The 18,693-nt window shown below is 47.9% G+C and overlaps 7 protein-coding genes across 7 annotated transcripts; 4 read left to right on the top strand and 3 right to left on the bottom strand.

The window, feature by feature from the left end:
- Positions 1-2,992: 2,992 nt before the first annotated feature.
- Positions 2,993-3,509, bottom strand: SERLADRAFT_396999 (uncharacterized protein; the record flags this gene model as incomplete). The annotated part of the gene is made up of 1 exon (XM_007321448.1): positions 2,993-3,509. One exon carries the CDS (start codon positions 3,422-3,424, stop codon positions 3,251-3,253), a length of 174 nt encoding a protein of 57 aa, XP_007321510.1.
- Positions 3,510-6,496: 2,987 nt separating this feature from the next.
- SERLADRAFT_396998 (uncharacterized protein) lies at positions 6,497-6,652 on the top strand (the record flags this gene model as incomplete). Its single annotated transcript, XM_007321447.1, has 1 exon — positions 6,497-6,652. A coding segment is annotated over one exon (156 nt), but the record flags the coding sequence as incomplete, so codon positions are not given.
- A 2,192-nt stretch (positions 6,653-8,844) lies between these two features.
- On the top strand, positions 8,845-9,297 carry SERLADRAFT_474512 (uncharacterized protein; the record flags this gene model as incomplete). Its single annotated transcript, XM_007321446.1, has 2 exons — positions 8,845-9,005; positions 9,073-9,297. Coding segments are annotated over 2 exons (279 nt in total), but the record flags the coding sequence as incomplete, so codon positions are not given.
- A 120-nt stretch (positions 9,298-9,417) lies between these two features.
- SERLADRAFT_474510 (uncharacterized protein) lies at positions 9,418-10,535 on the top strand (the record flags this gene model as incomplete). Its single annotated transcript, XM_007321445.1, has 1 exon — positions 9,418-10,535. The coding sequence occupies one exon, from the start codon at positions 9,660-9,662 to the stop codon at positions 10,005-10,007; it is 348 nt and encodes a 115-aa protein (XP_007321507.1).
- Positions 10,536-11,159: 624 nt separating this feature from the next.
- On the bottom strand, positions 11,160-11,954 carry SERLADRAFT_451735 (uncharacterized protein; the record flags this gene model as incomplete). The annotated part of the gene is made up of 4 exons (XM_007321444.1): positions 11,160-11,345; positions 11,412-11,522; positions 11,573-11,638; positions 11,701-11,954. The coding sequence occupies 4 exons, from the start codon at positions 11,845-11,847 to the stop codon at positions 11,259-11,261; spliced, it is 411 nt and encodes a 136-aa protein (XP_007321506.1).
- A 234-nt stretch (positions 11,955-12,188) lies between these two features.
- On the top strand, positions 12,189-12,875 carry SERLADRAFT_451734 (uncharacterized protein; the record flags this gene model as incomplete). The annotated part of the gene is made up of 2 exons (XM_007321443.1): positions 12,189-12,627; positions 12,691-12,875. The coding sequence occupies one exon, from the start codon at positions 12,222-12,224 to the stop codon at positions 12,456-12,458; it is 237 nt and encodes a 78-aa protein (XP_007321505.1).
- A 1,402-nt stretch (positions 12,876-14,277) lies between these two features.
- On the bottom strand, positions 14,278-16,685 carry SERLADRAFT_474503 (uncharacterized protein; the record flags this gene model as incomplete). The annotated part of the gene is made up of 14 exons (XM_007321442.1): positions 14,278-14,534; positions 14,594-14,704; positions 14,762-14,832; positions 14,884-14,916; positions 14,970-15,040; positions 15,092-15,107; positions 15,162-15,219; positions 15,274-15,290; positions 15,352-15,400; positions 15,459-16,015; positions 16,071-16,140; positions 16,202-16,462; positions 16,519-16,573; positions 16,624-16,685. 14 exons carry the CDS (start codon positions 16,665-16,667, stop codon positions 14,493-14,495), a joined length of 1,455 nt encoding a protein of 484 aa, XP_007321504.1.
- Positions 16,686-18,693: the final 2,008 nt, after the last annotated feature.

The following is an 18,693-nucleotide window of genomic DNA, read 5'->3' as shown; positions in this document are numbered from 1 at the left end:
TCCAGGCAGTCCACGGACAGCGCTCTCCACCGCTGGTCATTCAAACTCGTCAGACCCCACCAGGCGTTGGTGAGGCGTCCCCCTCCCACGCACCTACTCTGCCCAGTCCTTCGCCTCGGACCGCCCACGCGGCCGCGCCCCCTTCCCCTCCTCCTCCCTCTCCTCCTCCTCCGCCTCCTCCTCCCCCGTCCGCTCTTCAAAACTACCTTCCTCCCCCTCCACCCCCACCTCCCAAAAGAGCACCACCAACAAACGTGCATCCACCCAGACTCAGCCTCCCCGCTCCCCACGCCCCCAACAGACCCCCGTCCCCATGCTCAACGGTCGCATATACGGCCTCAAACGACACAGACGACACCCCTCCAACCAGCACAACGCAAACCCCTTTGCAAACGTACCTGCAGAGCCCGAGTTTGTCGAGTGGGGCTATGGCGGTATGGGTGCCGTCGGCGGCGGCGCGGCCAGTGGCGGAGACGCCAGTGCCAGGTGGAGGGGCCTCCAGAGGGGGGGCGATGTCATTGGCGTCAAGCCGAGTGAAGGTGATGCCAGGAAGAGGCGTGATGCCAACGCCATTGCAGACGTGAACCCAAATGTGAGTGCCAATGGCGATGCTAAAGCAGATGGTGGAGACGCGGTAGGCTTTGGCGTCGTTGGCAGTGGCGCATCCGGTGGCGCTGACGACGACGGCAGTGGCATGGGATGGGTCAGGAAGAGGAGGGAGATGAGGGAGAAGGAGAAGGAGAAGAGGGAGAGGGAGGAGCGGGAGAGCGCTGCGGCTGCTGCTGCAAACTCTCCCAGCTCTTCTGACTCTTCTAGTCCTCTTGGCTCTTCTGACTCTTCTGATGACTCCAAACCGGCTGCGGCGTCTACCCCTGAGGGCCCAGCCGCGGATGGAGAGAGAGTGAAGGCGGTTGACGAGGATATCGAGTTCCCCATCGCGGTCGTGTCGCCCGTCCAAGAAAAAGAAACCCCGTCCGCATCCATCTCACCCGCCCTTTCCTCGCCCAAGGCGGAGGCAGAGGCGGGGGTAGAGTTCCCGCGCGAGTCGCACGACCTGGTCGATGGCGATGCGAAATCACAAGAGCAAGAGCTAGAACAAGAGCAGGAACACTACACGACGGCCGTCACCCTCCCCCCGCACCGCCGACACCACTCCCACTCGCGGCGTGACGGCCACGCACACGGTCATAGCCATAGCCATAGTCATAGTCGTGCGCGGGGGATGGTGAGGACGATCAGTGCTGCGAGCGGTGGGAGTGCTGGGAGTGGGGTGAGCGAGGGCGGGCAGGACGCGCCGTTGGTGTCTGAGGTGATGGGTGTCATGGATGATGCCGGTCCCGAGGACGTGGCAGCTTCGTCGTGCGATAACGACGACGCCGCAGCTGCTGACGCCGACGAAGTGAGAGGAAGGGAGAGAAGGGGGAGCAGGGAGAGCGAGGTGTCCCAGGCGAACTCGCACTCAGGCTCCACCTCCACCTCGACGTCCACTTCGCACTCGATGTCGACGACGATGTCGGGCTCGAGTGGGGGTGAGAGCGAGAGTGAGGAGGAGGGGGAGCGCGATGAGGAGGACGAGGAAGAAGAAGAAGAAGAGGAGGAGGTTGATGAGGAGGTGTGTGGTTTTTCTTTGGTTGCTTTTTTCGTTGGCGTTTTTGGGTTTTGTGGGCTTTGTGGGTTGTCCGCTATCGGCACTTGGCGGTAGTGGTTCTTTGATCTGTGGCCACAATGCCTTTTCGACGCCCCCTTTTCTCATTTCTCATTCTGATCTCATATCGTTAAACACTCTTCTGACTGACGTTCTCTTTCCCCTTCCTTTTGTGTTTCGCGTCTGTTTTTAGGAAACGAGAAAGACGGCGCTTGGAGCTGGGGTTGAGAAAGTGAGTAGGCATAAGGAGAAGGAAAGGGAGGAGAAGGCGTTGGGGTTGGCGCTGGCGTAAAATGGGCGGCTGACTGTTGGTCCGTTCTCCGTTCTCTGCCCTCTGTCCCCCTCCCTCCCTCCCTCCCATCCCCACCCCATATGCCCTGCCCCCACGTCGTCTTCGTCCTGTCTTGAAGTCATTCGTTACAAGCAAGGAGGAGAGGGGGAAGGGAGGGGGTTGTATTTTCTTTATTTAGGTGTATACCCCATATCCCCTTGATACCCTCCCCCTCCCGAATCGCTCCCCGACTCGACTCGACTTGCTTTACCCTCGACTCAACTCGGATGGAGACGCCAAGTGGACTGGGACGGACGCGGATGGATGGATGGGACGGACGTGATTTTATTGTGATTTTTTGTGCAAAACATTGTATCGCTAGTGTGCTCTTTTTTCCTCTCGTTCTCGTTCTCGTTCTCTCCTCTATCTTGTTCCCTCTGTTTCGTATCTGCCATCCGTCACTCGCCATTCGTCACCTCCCGTCGCCTACCCTCGACTTTGACTCTCCGACTGTTATAGTCCTGCTTATCTACTCGTCCGTATCTTCGTGTCGGGGTATTCCACACTCACCACTCACCCTCACCGACATTCTCGAATCTATTCTGTAACTCCCGAACTCCAAATCGACGCCCTTACACTCGACACTCGACACTCATACATTCGTCATATCAATCAGTCATATCATCACATCATCATATCCTATCGTTTATAACTTCCATTCCCCCACCCACTCACCACTCACCACTCGTCATTCCACACCACACCACACCCACCCAAAGATATCGTCCACCACCACCCACTTACCGCACGCGAACGCGAATGTCTCGACTCCCCTACACGATACGATCCCCCTGGCACCCCCTCGCGCCACTCCCACATCAACCATCTCTGACCCTTTTTGCAAATGCGAGGTTCTATATGAGGGTGGAGTGGGGTGGAGTGCGAGTTGATTTGCGGGCGAGGTCTAGACTGGGGTGTTTGGAGTGTCTGGGATGATTCGCAGAGTACTGGTACCGTATGATTTGGTGAGACGGGAACACTTGAGTTTTCGCGCTGGCGAGGGTGGGGTTTGAGGTGCGTTGCGAGGGAGAGTGAGGGGTGACGATGATGATGTCATGATGGGATGTGATGCTTGGGTATGTGGTTGATGGTTTTGATCGAGAGTGTGGGTGTAGAGGCTGATTTTCCACGTTTATTCAGGTGGAGGTATCGAGTGATCTTTCTAGTTGTTTTCTCCTCTCGATTTCTGTTACATTGTTTTTTTTTTTTCGTTTTCGTTCGTCCCTCTGATTTTCGTTTTTCTTTTTCGTTTTTTTGGTATCGTACATTTTTTTTCATTCTTTTGTTTCAGAGCGTTTATTCGCCTGGTGTCTGTTCAAAGTCTTCAAAGTCCCCCCTTTTCGTTCCCTTTTCGTTCTTCTCTTTTTGCTTTTTTGCTTCGATTTTGATCCCCTCTCCATACGGGTGGTTTCGATGACAGATGTGACTCTTTTCTGGTCTCGAGCCATCATCCCATCACCATCACCCCTCCTGCCTATCCCACCCCCTCATCCAACCTATCAACCTATCAATAGCACCCCTCTCGTCAAATCTCTCACATTTCTTTCTTGCTTCGTCTTGGCTGACTCGAGTTTCTCATTTTTCGTTTGTCATCTCTCACTACTCAATTCTCTTACTGTCTCATCTTGTTCTTGATCGCGCCTTGCCACCCTTTTCTGTTGTTGTTGTTGAATTTTTTTTGTTTTGCGGGGGGTTATGATCTAAGCATACATAATTTAACTTTTTTTGCACATTTCCACTCTGTCTTTGTTCTACTCCATTCATTTCAAGCCTTTCAAATTTCAAGCCTTTTTTGAAGTGTTTTTCGTAATGTCAACTTCTTCTCTTGGCTCCTTTCTTCATTATTTCCCAGTCATCTTTCCGTCCTCTCTCTTTCATAGTGTTTTGATAAAGAGTAACGAGACCAAAAATGGTGAGGGGAAATCAAACGTGGGGGGTTTTATATATATATCTATATACATTTATAATGTGAATCAGTGTCTTTACGATAGTACGCATCCTCTTAAGTACTTGTAAACATCCCTTTTTGTAATTATCCGAAACGTCGTTCTATTCGAGTGCTTTTTTGTCGTTTTTCTTTTTCTGTTTGGGCGCGCGTTTCTGAGCTTCAAGTTGACGCCCCTCGTCATCCCATGGCCGAATGATGTTTTGCGTTTTGCGCATTTGGAGAAACACATGATACTTTACACTTGCCTGTGATTTGGTGATACAAAACCAAGTGAACGGGGTCCCCCACATATAACCTTCCTCCCAAAACCTGTGCAAAAAAACCGAGATATGGATCAGTGAAACTCGTCATCAGAGTCAGATTCGTTTGCCAAGGCAAGGCTGTGTGTTCCGGGACGCAGCGTGGGGGATTCGTACTCCCTATGGCTATGTGGTGCCCTCCCCCCCCTAATGGGCTATACCCGTCGATTTTAGAATGTTTAGATTTTCGACTCCGAAAGAAGCATCCATGGGAGATGCGAGGATGGCGGAGTGTGGGTGGTATGAGAATCAGCCATCGGCGAGCGCGACGAATGAGCGGATGAGAGCTGAAAAACGTTGCATGATGTGGAGGACCGTGACTCTGACCAGGCGCAGACGCGCGGGTGCGGTGCAATGGGGGGTTAAGATGCGAGGATACATATAAAGATAATCACCGAGAAGGGGTGAGCGGGGGGGAAACGGGGGAGATGGTAAAGCGTACTTAGAAGGGAGGCTCGGTACGAAGGGAAGTTGCCCCACCCCACATGTTCTCACCCTCTTCGGCGGGGAATGGAAGGAAGGAAGGAGAAAGGGGGGGGAGGAAGAAAGTGAGAACGCTATGAAACCCTACGCTCACAGCAAGAAATTTGGCTGTGGTTGCGTGAGGCGAAGAAATGGCACACACAGGTCCTACTCTCGGTTTTTCCAGGTCCGTTATGAGTTTGGCAAAACAATGGCATTGAAGGGGGTGTGTGGTTTTAATTTGATGGGGTCTGAGCGTTTGATGTATTACTGGTATTCAACGGTCCAAACTCCCCGGGATGTTGTCTTTTCTTGGTTCTTGGTTTTGAACGTGCGTGATTCTGATCGTAATCGTTGTGAAGATGATGATTTCATCGTGGCTATGGGCGCTGATTGAAGCTCGGCGGCTCTCTTCACGAATTTGCCCTGCACTGTTTTTTTCGGGCGTTGATTTGTGAGAAGAAGGAAATGGGACTGAAAAGGGGGCAAAGAAGGGTTTCGAATTCAATTTGGGGGGGGGGGGGGGGGGAGGGGGTTAGACGTTGGCTAGGAAAATGAGGTTGCAGTAAGGCTATGTCTGGCGCGGTCACATGCCACGCTTCAGCGTGCTCGAACGAAGTTGTTGAGCTTGCCGAGGAAGGAACAAAGCCTCGCACGACCAGGATGGACTTGTCACGGGCTACAACAAAAAGATAAAAAGATAACCTTTGTCGTTCCTTCTCCCCTTCCCTTTTTCTGTCGGAGAGACATCCTGGGACCCGTTCACCGTTCTCATTATGGCGGCGGCGCAAGACGCGCGAAATGGAAAGGTAAAAATGGAATACGAAGAATGCGGATGGAAATGGAAAGCATATAGCTGGATATGGCGAGACAATAGATGAAAACGCAACAATGGGAAGGGGTCTAAAACCGAGAAGGAACTGACCGCAGTTCGCATGAGTGGTATACTCGCGTACGTACACGCACGCACCACAAAAGTGCTACCATCCTCCGTTTCGGTAGTGGCCCATCAAAAGAACCAGGAGCCACATGACGAACGGACAGTACAGCTGCCATTAACTCGTCGATCGGCCGCGCGCTATGAACAAGTCGTAAACCTTGCGCCTTTTAGGCGTGCCATAGCGCGGCGTATTTAATGATGCTTTGTCCCTTTCGTAGGAGAGCGGTTACTGTTGACGAGATGGGATGGGATGGTGATATCATGGAAGATGCGAAGTGCACGAAAGGGGCTCGAGTCCAAAGTGAGAAAACTGAGAAGGCTTGATTGTGCAGTGTTCTCGGGTACGTACATAGCGTAGTGTCACCACGCGACGAACCGATACTACAACTGCAATAAAACTTGGGTCACCCAGCAAAGCTGATCGATCGCAATAATGCAGCTCTATGAGCAAGTCGTGGGCTTCCCACGTTTTGTTCCTACGATGGCCATAGTAAGAAATCCCTTTTAGGAGGGCGGTTTCCATTACAGTGATGGCGAGGTAGGGACCCGAAGGTGATTGTGGGAAGGTGATACATAGGATGAACAAAGGAAGGAAAGATACGAGGTGCAGTAATGCTGGAGTCTAAAATTGAGAAAATTAAGAAGCTTAGCATTATGGTATTCGTGTACGTACACATACTGAAGGACTACCAGTATTTATTTCGGTTATTGCATCGAAGAACCATGACCAAATCATGCAGATAACACAACCGCAATGTAACTCGTTACTCTCAGTATGACACCCAATCGATGATCGATCGCAGTACAACACGTGAACGACGAAAGCTCTGGCAACATAATATAACGTCAGTAAGATAATCGATAATCAGTCATTTATCTCGCACCTACTCTGCACCTGTCAAAAATAATGCGGACATGCCCCTTCATTCATGCACGCACTACACGTGTCCTACAGAAGCGCACAGACGGCATTCGTAAGTCAGCTAGCCAAGGGAAAGAACTAAACAAGTTGATATTGAGAAAATAGACCCCTGAAGCTGAGAGCCCGTAAAGCGCGGGTGGCTCGCTGGGTTATGGGCATAGCGAGGGAGGACGGCTTCCTTGATAGTACTCAAATGGCTAGTAAGGCCGATATGAAGACCTTCTCGACATACGCGGGATACATGCTGTTTTGGGTTCGTCATGGCGGTTGAGAGCTGACGTTTGGTCGGGCATGTGTAAGCACTATAAGATTCTAAAGAGAAGCTTTGGAAGACTTTAATCAACATTCCAGAAAGACAGAGTTTGGAGATCATGAACCTTGTACACCGTTCCTGACCTGAAGTGATTTGCCAAGTATTTAGGGGCTGGCCGTATCAAGTCCGAGGTTAACCTGATGGTGGGTCAATGGTGGCGAGTTGATAGTCGCCCAGTTTGACACTCAAGCTAACGCTCGTGTACAATCACAATCTGTGACAATTCGAAGAATGATGAACGAAAAGAAGGTTAGGCTCGTGTCATTGCTGTGTTCGCCTTTGCGCCCATCTGAGAACGAAATTCGGAACGCACTAGCGAAACGTGCTCTAAAGCAGGCAAGGCAGAGTTGAAAAAGCTTATAGATGAGTGTCATTGGAGTATCGAGATGCATTCGCGAAGGAGCGGGAGAAGTCAAAGAAAACAGGGGATTTGAATGACGTGACGATTGCGCAGGGTCCGTCATGCTATGTGATAACGTACGCCAAGCTTAGAGATATCATCGATATGCAAGGAAGAGTTGAGAAAGGCAAGCAACGTGTGCGATGACTCAAAATGCGGATATGAAAGAAGATTGTTCCTTGCCCAGGAAACGTGTCAGCCATTGTGTCAGACAAAGAAGTCGTGTGCCAGAAAAGCTCCGAATGGCAAACTGTACTCGCAGCTGAGCGCTGAGCACTGAGCTACGCCTGAGGTGGTTTTGCAATGGCGAAGTGGGGATGGATTTGTGGAGAGTCTGCGCGGGATTTGTGCCATTAGGTGACCGAAATGAGAACGAAGGCTATCATATCGGTTTACTATCGCAATCCAGAATATGTGTCGCACGTCCAGGATCTATCATTGGCACAGGCTTCACCCAAGCGAGTCGCGTGACGTGCATAAAGCAAGGAAAGGACCTGGGACACCGTGTCATGGATGTTCAGTTTGAGAAAGCTGGAGCCTGCAGAATGGATTTGAAGAATGCTATACCTGCGGTGCCGGAAATGAAATCGGATCGATCGGAGGACGAGGACAAGAAGACGACGCTTGTACCAAAATCACCTTCCAAAATGCACAAGTGCGCGTGCGATGTGTGTCCCTGCAGCTAAATGGTATAAATATTAACGACCGCGGCGTCGTGGGTGCGACGAGGAAAACTCGAGAAAAACAGCAGGGTGAAATATTCAAGCTTCAAGTTCCGGTATGTGATATGTTATTTGGATAGCAAGTTAGGCTGGTGATAATATGATACATTACGCACGACATGAGACTGGAAGACAACTCGAAAGCATGTCAGTGATAGTCTCAGTGAAAGTCAAGTGAAAGTAAGTAGTGAGTCCTCGCATAACAATTGTTGTCTCAATGTTTGTTCAAGTGGGCGCATGCGCACACACTGGCTTGTGGCTGGCCTCCGAGCCATCACTGTGCAACTTGAAATCAGCGTACCAGCATAGTCGGGGAGGACTAGTTGCCATGAATTTATGATACACTTCTCCAAATCCCTTCAGCATTTGATTTAAAAACCATTCGGCAAGTAAGTCGGGTTTCGTACATCTTATCTAAATTGCCTTTGTCCCAGAACGCGCTCCACGAATCCGAGAAGGTAACAGCAAATCTCACAACATTCAAAATGTGATACATTGAAGAAAATGGGACATCTGTAGAGGGTCTACTTCAATCATCCAGCATCGTATATGCTGATCAGCATTTCTTTATCGCCAGACTGCTCACCAGATCTCATCGATGATCATCAAGCCAAAAACGTCCTCCAGCATCTGTAGTGGACGCGCAAGCTCATCCTTGAGTTATCGTTATCCACGGACATGGAAAATCGAATACCCGCGTTCTGGATTTCATCATCTCACATAGCTCCCTTTACGCTCCTCCTTTCCCCGGTCTCGACTTCAACTCTCCCCTTTCTTGAAGGGAGCCTTGACTATCTGCATGTGATTTTGCAAAGTGTGTGGAAGGTATCTGTGGCTGAATAGTTCATTTCTGGATATAGAGACTACGTCGGTACCAGCTCCTAGGATCAAATGATGGAGACACCAGAGATAGGACAAGCTTTTGTGGCACACAAGTGGTTCAAATATAGAGACTTAAACCCCTGTGATGGTGTTCCAGGCTTTCGACGGAGTCCAGCACTGGCATGCACAAAGGTCACAAAGGTAGGCACTCAGATTGTGACAACAGCGAACAAAGAAACCTTTCTCAGCCCCTACAACGCTCTTCTAGCCACCTTACAGCAACTATCGTGTCCAACTCCGAGGCGCGAAAGGCGAGAATGGGTAATGGTACCATCCTTGCTAGGCCCCAGCACATTGACACTGGACATGTGGCTGGCCTTTTTGACACACACTCCAGCACGAGCCGTCCAAGTCAGCGTACCAACGTAGTCGGGGAGTGTGGACTAGAAGCCATACACTTGTCCAAATCCCTTCAGCTTTTGATCAAAAACCATTCTGCAAGTAAGTTGGACATCATACATTTTATCTAAAATCGCCTTTGTCGCAGAATACGCTATACGGGTCCGAGAAGATAGCAGCAGTTCTCACAGCATTCAAGATGTGATACTTTGAAATATGATACATTTATAGATGATCGCCATTTACCCAGTACCGTCTATGCTGCCCCGCATATCTTTATCCTCGGGTTCCATCACTTCACTCATTTCTGCTCACCAGATCCCATGGATGGTTAGCAAGCAAAAACGTCCTCCAGAATCTGGAGTCGACGCGCAAGCTCATCCTTGAGTTACTCACGGACATGGACAATCGATTAACCCCCGTTCTGGATTTCACCACCTCACATACTCGATTTCTATGCTCCTTTCACCAGCCTTCACTTCAACTTTCGCCTTTGTTGGGGGAGCCTTGACTACTTTGCATGTGATTTTGCAAGAGGTGTGTGGAAGACATCTGTGGCTGAACAATCCATTTCGGAGTTCCAGCTCCGAGGATCAAAGGATGGAGACACCAGAGATAGAACAAGAATGGAATGGCTCTGTGGCGCACAGATGGTTCAAATATAGAGACCAAAGCCCCTCCGATGGTGTTCTAGCCTTTTCATTGAATCCTAGCACTGGCACGCATAGAGGTCACAAAGTCAGGCGCCCGAATTGTGACAATGACGAACAAAGAAACCTTTCTCAGCCCTTACAACGCTTTTAACATCGACTTCTAGCCACCTTATAGCAACTATCGTGTCCAACTCCGAGGTACAAAAGACGAGAGCGGATAATGCTACCGACCTTGCTAGGTTCCAGCCCACTGACGACTCTGCGGAACTCCGTAAATTCAGCAGTACACTTCGAAATATACTTGCAAAAGCGCTTATCTGCCAGTAGGGAACGTGGGAGTGACGCCTTTGTATTTTCGTGCCTTCATAATGTTTTGCATTCCCTTATCACAAATCTACACCCAGGTGATTGCGCCCTTGAAAACCCCTTTCAAATATTCGCTATGTTTAACGTGAAGAGAAGAAGAAGAAGACAGGATTGATTTAATTTTGTGATTACCAACAGTTACAGGGAATTCTTATAGGACTTTCTATCCAAGCGCTTCTAGAGATACGCTCGTTAAAACGCAGTATTATTTGTCAAGCTGAGAGTAACTGCATAAATGCATAAATAATAATTAGACACATTTGTCTGATCATGTAGTAGGCACAGTTATCAAAGGGACTGCGTTATACTTTTCCGAACCAACGAAATAACACGTCCATTGAATCGTTTTCCGGCTTTCGTGATTCTTGAGCAATAATGATACTAATTTGCTGTGCACTCATACAGCGCGCTTCCTGCGTTAAGTTTCCAGTGTTGGGCTCTCTGGGGATATCACTATGCCTGTCTGTTATTTTTTGTGCTGAACCTTTCTGTGTATGAGCTAGTGGCTTTCGTCTTCCTTGAGTAATAATACTATCAACCATACTATGCATACGGCGCGCTCCCTGCGTTGAGTTTGCAGCCTTGGGCTCGCCAGGGAATCGTCGATAACTATCCCTGCCTGTGTTTTTGCTGAACTTCCATTTGTACCGTTTGATCCTATCTCATCGTTACACTGCTTCGGTTCCTTGTATCGGTATTGGGGTCACGGCATGCTGAGGGTATCGATGACTTGATCACATTGGACCTTGAACGAATGAAACACACTTGGGAGCATTCACTATATCGAATTTGCAACTTTGAGCCTCTTCAATCGGTGTTTTGATCTCGATTAACTTCGGTCTACCATCCGCTCAAGGAATGTGGACATGCGTAACATATAGGCGATGAGAGACCCTCTTGCGCAAACCGTCGTTGGTTTAGCAGGTCAACCGAGCACTAAGAGAAAACATATACGATTATACGAACTTGAACCATATTATATACAATAGGATGTTTGTTCCAACCACCGACTCAGATCATTCCGGTTCCATGTCGTTCAGCTAGATGCATGGGAGCCAAGGACCTCCATGAACCTGCGTGTCTGGCGCAAAAAACGCTGTCTTTGAAGAAGAAAGGCAAGATCCTTGTGAAAATTTCATCAGCGGCGAGCTACGTGGAAGAAATACTCGTAAAAGGTAGAGTAACGTACTAGAATAAGATGCGTGATGCGGCGACGTGGAATGGCGCCCTCGTTCATAACTCCGAGCGCTGCCTCTAATCTCAAGGCCACCTCGAGCTCGTCGTATCCATATAAAACCGGCTGTTCGTCGATTAGCTGTGCCCAACTATGCTAAAGGCGAAAGAACGTACGAGGCAAAAATTTGGTGGATTATCGTCGAAATCCTCGTAATTATTTAGCCCTTCGTCCATCGCATTCTGCCCGCCACGTGTCAGTAAGTAAAAAACCCACCAGAGTATACAACGAGACACAAAATCACCACTATAGCCTGGCGGCTGGGAGTCACCCGTGGATATGGGTGGTAGCGAAGCAAATGGGACTGGCGATATGATGGTAGACGCATTTTTTTGGTCGTTGGTGGAGTGAAAAAAGGAGACGGCGAGTAATATGAATCGAGGGCGGCCATTATTTAACGTTGACTAGTCTGACGGCAGCGCAAATTTTGAGGGCACGACAATGCTGAGGAGTCGCCGACCTAGAGCCTTACATTCCGCCACCTCTACGAAGAAAGGCAACTTTCGATTACCTGGGCATTTTCTGTATATGCGTTTGATCGGCCATAAAATGTCAACCAAACAAATATTTTGCCTCCACGGAAGTAAACGAGGGTCGCGCCTCTTCTTGTGTCTTTGATGATCTAACGAACCTACGATAGCCAAACAGCTGTGACATTCTGCAGTTTGAGTAGATGTGTGCATAAGCTTCCATTGGACGAATGACTTCGATGTGAGACATGAGAATGGCTCCGGTTTTCTCCATAAGAAGAACGGGCATGCTTCAATGTCTTGGACGTCGAGATCATGCGAACAGTGGTGCTGCGAGCACGTATCTATTCAACAGAGAAGTCAGCATTGGATTCTCATTCATATCCTCCTCATAGCGCTATGGAAGTGCGCCGGTAACAAGTGGAACCAAGGCGATCTGGTCACATTTGCACCAAGACCTCGTACATCCACACGTCGTACCAAGGGTACCACCAAGGACCTCCTGACAGTCTGTAAGCATTTTCTGTTTTGAATGCACCTCGCATGGGCTTCCAAACGTTTGCCCGCTCATCACATATTATTTCTCGAGTCCAACTCTGCACCACATAGATAAGGGCGCTAAAACGCGCGTAGCGTAACAGCGATCGTGTGTGACACAGCGTGATGTCACATCACACGTCACTGAATGGCGCAAGAACGAGGCAAGTCCTTTCACCATCGATGTAAATTCCATTGAATACAACTCAACGCAACTATTCATCAAGCCCCTCAACATACGAAAAGAAAATATATCAACAGTTTGAATTCAAGAACAGGGTCCAACTGTCAATAATGTCCCCCTCAACAAAGGCAATGAACGAAGATCTTCAAAGCATCCTGTACACCATCGTGTAATGCAATGTAATCCAACCAATTATCCCAAGAATCAAGGCACATGAAAACATGAGATGAAATTACTCACCTCAAGCACCGTCGACTGCAGCAAATGTGTTATCGCCCATGAGTTACATGTCCCATTGAGACGTGTCGCCCACCAGGACAAGGTCAGAGAACGTGAAAATCCCAGTCTTGCGTGCGTGAATATACAAGCAGAGCAGACATCACGACCGTATGTTATACGCCGGTGACAACGTTGATATTGTGGAGCCATCGTCAAAATTTTTTGGCCGATGCTTGTAAAGACTGCCGTCTCCAGACGCCAAGTGACGCAGCGTGTCGACGTCAGGCCATAGAATATCGTGAGCTTTTATTTAAATTAATTCGACTGATGATGGTGCCCCAAAGACGAAAGACGTCGTGATGGTCAGGAAAGTGAAGTGAAAGCAAGGCAACAGAAGTCCGTAGCAACTTGGTCGCCAGAAATCCCATGTTTGTGGCCACAGAAGTTCCGTATGGTATTTTGAGGTTATAGCTGTGCTGAAGCTCTGATGGACTCGTTCTTTACAACATACAGTCCACTAAACCAGCAGCAAGTGTCCCTCAGTGGAGGCAAGCGAAGGTGGAATAATGCTTGATTTCGTTCTCCGTCCACCTGGTATCGCAATCCGCCAAAACAAAACAAAGCGGCTCACTTGCCACTCTAAATTCGAACTCTGTCCGTCTCCCTCACCCCCACCGTAAATCCTATTTTATTCACCGCTCCCTATGAACCTCCTCGTTATTTTTTCCAACGCACCGTAGATGGCACTGAAGCATTTCATCGATATCGTTGCCGGATGAAATCCCTGGCTGGTTTATTCTACGACTGGCATTGACGTAGACTTGCCCCGCAACACCCTTTATTTTCACCGTTGTCCTTCACTCGCCTGTAATTGCACTTTGTTGTTTCCACTATCAATTTTTACATGGCCTCCCCTCATCAGTGGCTTTATTTCGGTAGACGTGCTGCCACTCGAGCCCGTCTTTCTCTGCACCTTCTGCTGAGCAGTAGGCCGTCTCCTTACCCTAGTGGCCACAGATTCACAAACCCTCTTCTACCGCTTTGCTTTCCCTCCCTGATCGTGTTATCTTGCCATGCCACTTCTCTCAAACGCCTATCTATATATAGGTCTTGTCGAGCTTGAGCTACATCGCTTTGTTATCGTGAGTTCGGTATGTATCCTTACATATGATATACCACTGCGAACCCAACTTCGATATCGGGCATGACCTGTTTACTAGATTGTCAGCGTCGACGTGGAAATGAACAAGCGTTCCTTGAGAATCAATGTAAATTGCCTCGATGGCCACTGCCTTCCCCCTGCTGTGGCATCGGTTTTCAACATAAATCAATCACTTCCTTTAACCACCGATGCAAATAATGTTAACATTATGTCTATCTAACATGAAACATTTGGCTAGTCTCATCTCACAACAACTGCCTTCCACGACGTCTACAGCAGGTATATTGGCAGTAGTATTCAAGCATTTCCTTCGATTCATAGCTCGATAACACTGGCGCTATATAATACAGCCAGACATACATATCTCAATAAATGGTGCCGCAGAAGATGATAAGTGATATACATAAATTGATATAGATTTGCTTGGGAAGTGTTGCAATTTTACTGGACGCTGCAACAACTCTTCAAAGCTTGGCACTGACAGGCTGCCAATCGACACGCTCCACCTGGTGAAATCATGTATGAATACTCTACGAGCATCTTCAAGTTGTAGAAGGGACCATACCATTTCCGGGACAAGTTGCTTCACCGTCCGTACACCGAGAGACTCCATACCAAACCTGATCTCGCGCTGCAAGATTCGGACCATCTTGACCACACCCGCCTCTCCGTACGCCTATAATAGACCCACTTAAATCAGGGAACGACATCAAGTAAGAAGCTATATGCCTACACTCTGTGCATAGAGGAACGCCCTTCCAAGTCCGACCGCGGTGGCCCCCAAACAAAGTGCCTTTAGTACATCTTTATCAAAAGTTAACAACTAACCTTACACGTAGAAGCAAAAGTACGGACCTGTTCCACGGCGTATCGCACCGTCGATATATACTGATACACTCTGTCAAGCAATCTGCTCATTGTAGTGAAAGGCAATAACTCACCTTCTGTCTTGTCGAAGACATCTGGACGTTCTTTCCGTATTTTGTAGAGGACTTCTATGGGTGGAAGTGCACTAGCGGTTGTCTGTGAGTCAACCGGAAGGAAGCCATTGTACGCTACTTACTATTCTAGCTGCCGGCCTAGTAAAAAATTTCAAGTCATTCTAACTTGTTCTACGTAAACGAGAGCCTTACCGCCATGGTTAGAAATCACAATACCCTCCACACCGGCTTCACAAGCCAAAACGGCATCCTACAAGTTAAATTGATAAGTGACGTTGCGATATCAAAAACTAAATACACAAACCGCAACACACTGAATACCTTGATGTGAGAGTCAAATGTTAACACCACTGGAAATTTGTACAAGATACAAGGAATTAACCTTTGATCACAATAGGCAACTTCGTTACACTTCTAATCCAGGGTATCGTCTGAGTAGAGTGAAATGAAGATCAACATACGTACATTCTTTAGAAAGTCAAATCTTACTCTTTCCCATGTCATGTCAACATCGTTATTGATGATCAGTCCACCGGCTGTGCCGAGGATGTCCACATCACCTTCTTCAGCATCCTCAGTTCGCTTAGCACTGCGACCCTGGTTTTCGAAGTCTTCAAGGTAATGCGGTGACCTATGGTCAAGTTCCCGATTGGCCGGAATAAGGGCGTCGACAGTTAAAAAGATAGCCTTGTATCCCAACGACTCTACTTCTCTTATTCGCTTCGCGGCAGTCTCGTCGTTCTTGTGTTTGTAAATCTGGAAAAATATGGGTTGATCTGGTGAACCGCGGGCAGCAGCAATCTGGCCATAAGAAAGAGAGGCGTTGGTGGATATCATCTGGATGATCCCAGTTTTATAGGCACCACGCGTCAAGTTTGCTTCTCCCTCTGGGTGACCTAACCTTGCGAGGGCAGCACCACTAATGTACACGGGTATTGATGATTTGTAGCCTAGCATGGTAGTTGAAGTATTACATCCTGATACAGGACGCATTACTCGCGGGTGGAAGAAGAATCTACCAAAACCTCTTGCATTTTCGATGTGAGCTGTGGAGACTCGGCGTGAGAGTGAAATTAACGAAGAAATGGATACTATGCGCACTGATTTCATCGTCAGCAGCGGAAGCATAGTAGGCATATGCTTTGTATGGCAAGATTGATTTTGCAACGTCCTGGAGAAAATGCGAATTAATGGCCACTCATCCTTCTGACTCCGTCCTGGTCAATGCGTACTTCAATATCTTGGACGTTTATCATTCTGCTCAGTGGTGGCTTGTTATTCCTCGCCTCCTCTACTCGCAGCTCTTCCCTTGTCTTGGTCACGTTCTGTTTCGCTTCCTTTAGCTCTTGTACGGCGCTGTCAGAAAGGTTTCCGAGGTGGGCCTCTGGTGGAAGGTTCTTGTCAAGGGCATCGGAGGGGTGAACAGGCTCGTAAGCCGCCGTTGCATCGCGTCCACCGTACCTTAGTATTACCTGAGCACCTCCAGGATGGTCCTAACAAAACCTTGATAAAATTCTAGAAGCTGAATGAAATTCCGTGTACAACTCACGAACAAGAAACCAGTCACATCATATACTTTGTTTCTGATGATGACCCAACATGAACTAGATACTGATATAAGTTTCACAGTGCAGTATCAAAAGATTGTACTCACGCTGTGGTTTTGTGATCAGCAATTTGCTCCAGAGTATAAGACATTGTGTACAGTGAGAACGCAAGAAGGGAGGAATCGCCAACCAGTATTTATGTATCTATCGGCCCGGTGAGCCGTAAGCCTGACGAGAAGACCTTCACACACACACTTAGAATTACTGCTTCGAGAGGTCAGCTGCCCTCGATAATCTCGTTCGCAAGCGCTGAAGTCCTGAAGGAAAGGCCAAAAGTTTCCCCATTTAAGCTTCATCAACCAAGGGTTTAAAATACGTAGAGCTAATACCAGTGTCATTCAGGGGCTATTTCACTACTTATATCTACTATATAGTCCATGTACATTAGTAGACCAGGTGAAAACTGTCATGCAGATATAGGTAATACAAACACAAGCTCATTGTGCTGTCAAAGTGAGCACAAAGCAGCCCTATTTTGCATGGCCTTCATTTGGCATTGATAAGCCTCAAAGTGTGATATTTTGTAATACAAATTTCAATTGGAAGAGTGAGCCTGTTGCTCATCAAAACTGACATAAGCTGTTCACTACTTACCATCTGTGCCCATGATCTGTGTGGAAAGCTCAGAGAACTAGACTCATCATCATATGTATCCTACCTATTTGCTTGCTTTTTTGATGGGGTTCTAGTTTGCCAGTGCCAATTATCTTTGCAAATGTTGTGTAGCCAAATTTGTGGATATCCCTTAAGCCTGGGCTGTGCCCTATGACATTAACAGCCACTGCCTTCATCAACCGTATAGTACATAAGTACAAACACCCTGTATTAGTATATAAACCCCAATAGATCCTCAGCAAGTCCTCCTGTTGTATAACCACAACTAACTCGGTCCTATCAAAAGTGGTTTACCTACTCCTCCATCTTTCCACTTGCTTGTCACTGTGTGCACCAGAGTATTCAAACTTTGGTTGTAACATCCGGTCCTTCTCCAAAGGACCTTTACTCCACTCCACCTTTCATCCTCTACTCTCACCTGTTCACTTCATTGAATTAGGGATCAAGATCCACAGAAGGGCCTAGCGCACGAGCTAAGTCAACTCGCAACCTCATACTCTGTTCCACTCCCCACCTGATCTCCACACTCCAAGCTCTGATACTCCGAAGGTCATGGTTCTGACAGAATCTCTGACTTTTTGGAAGTCTGGAAACCATGGCCTGTGGCATGGATATGATAGGTGCTATATATCATTGTTTTTAGTGAGTGTAATTGCTTCTTGGTTGTCTGACATTATTTCTATATGTGATTGTGGTTCAATACCTGTTGTAGCAGCCAAAGTTTTTTATACTCTGGTGCACAACTACAACAAGCAAAAAGGGGTGAGGGAAGGAGTGGATAAACTTCCCTAGGTAGGAGCAAATTTGTTGTGGGTAAATAACAGGAGGACTCGCTGAGGAGTCTCTGTTATGATCTCTATTGGACATTTAAGGACTACTCATTTCTTTTTACTCATCGGTTATACCATCGGACCGATGACTCATTTCCTTCACGTACACTTCTGTTCCTCTCGCATTTACAGTACCTATTATAGTACTTAGTCCTCAACAGACGGACCTGCCCTAGATAGGACCTAACTCCTATCACCGATTCCTCTCCATTATAAATACCATGTAACAGCAGTAGTATTCTCCAATACGATTCTATGCAGTTTACGCTTACAAAGCTAGACTCCTAAGATCAGACTTCTACTCAGAAGAAGACCAACTCCCGTTGGAAAACCTCCACTCAGAACCACGTTCTCGAACTTGTCTTCGGATAAGTCTCTTTACAAACCTCAACGAACCCTCAGACTTTGTTAAGCACTTCGTGCGTAACACACCTTCTCATGCTATGCTGCCTTTTTCCTTATTTTAGCTACAAGTCTCTCATGCAGTGGGGCTGGTCACACGGGCTGTGCCCCATGACATCATCAGCCACTGCCTCCATCAACTGTATAGTACACTTGTACAAACAACCTGTATATATACCCTAATAAATCAAGGAGACTCCTCAGCAAATCCTCCTGTTGTTTACCCACAACTAACTCGGTCCTATCCTAAGGGTAACCACTACCTTTATA

Source organism: Serpula lacrymans, assembly GCF_000218685.1.
Source record: "Serpula lacrymans var. lacrymans S7.9 unplaced genomic scaffold SERLAscaffold_11, whole genome shotgun sequence".
NCBI lineage: Eukaryota > Fungi > Basidiomycota > Agaricomycetes > Boletales > Serpulaceae > Serpula > Serpula lacrymans.
The sequence above is the reverse complement of the archived record's forward strand: the minus strand, read 5'-3'. Positions and strand labels throughout refer to the sequence as shown.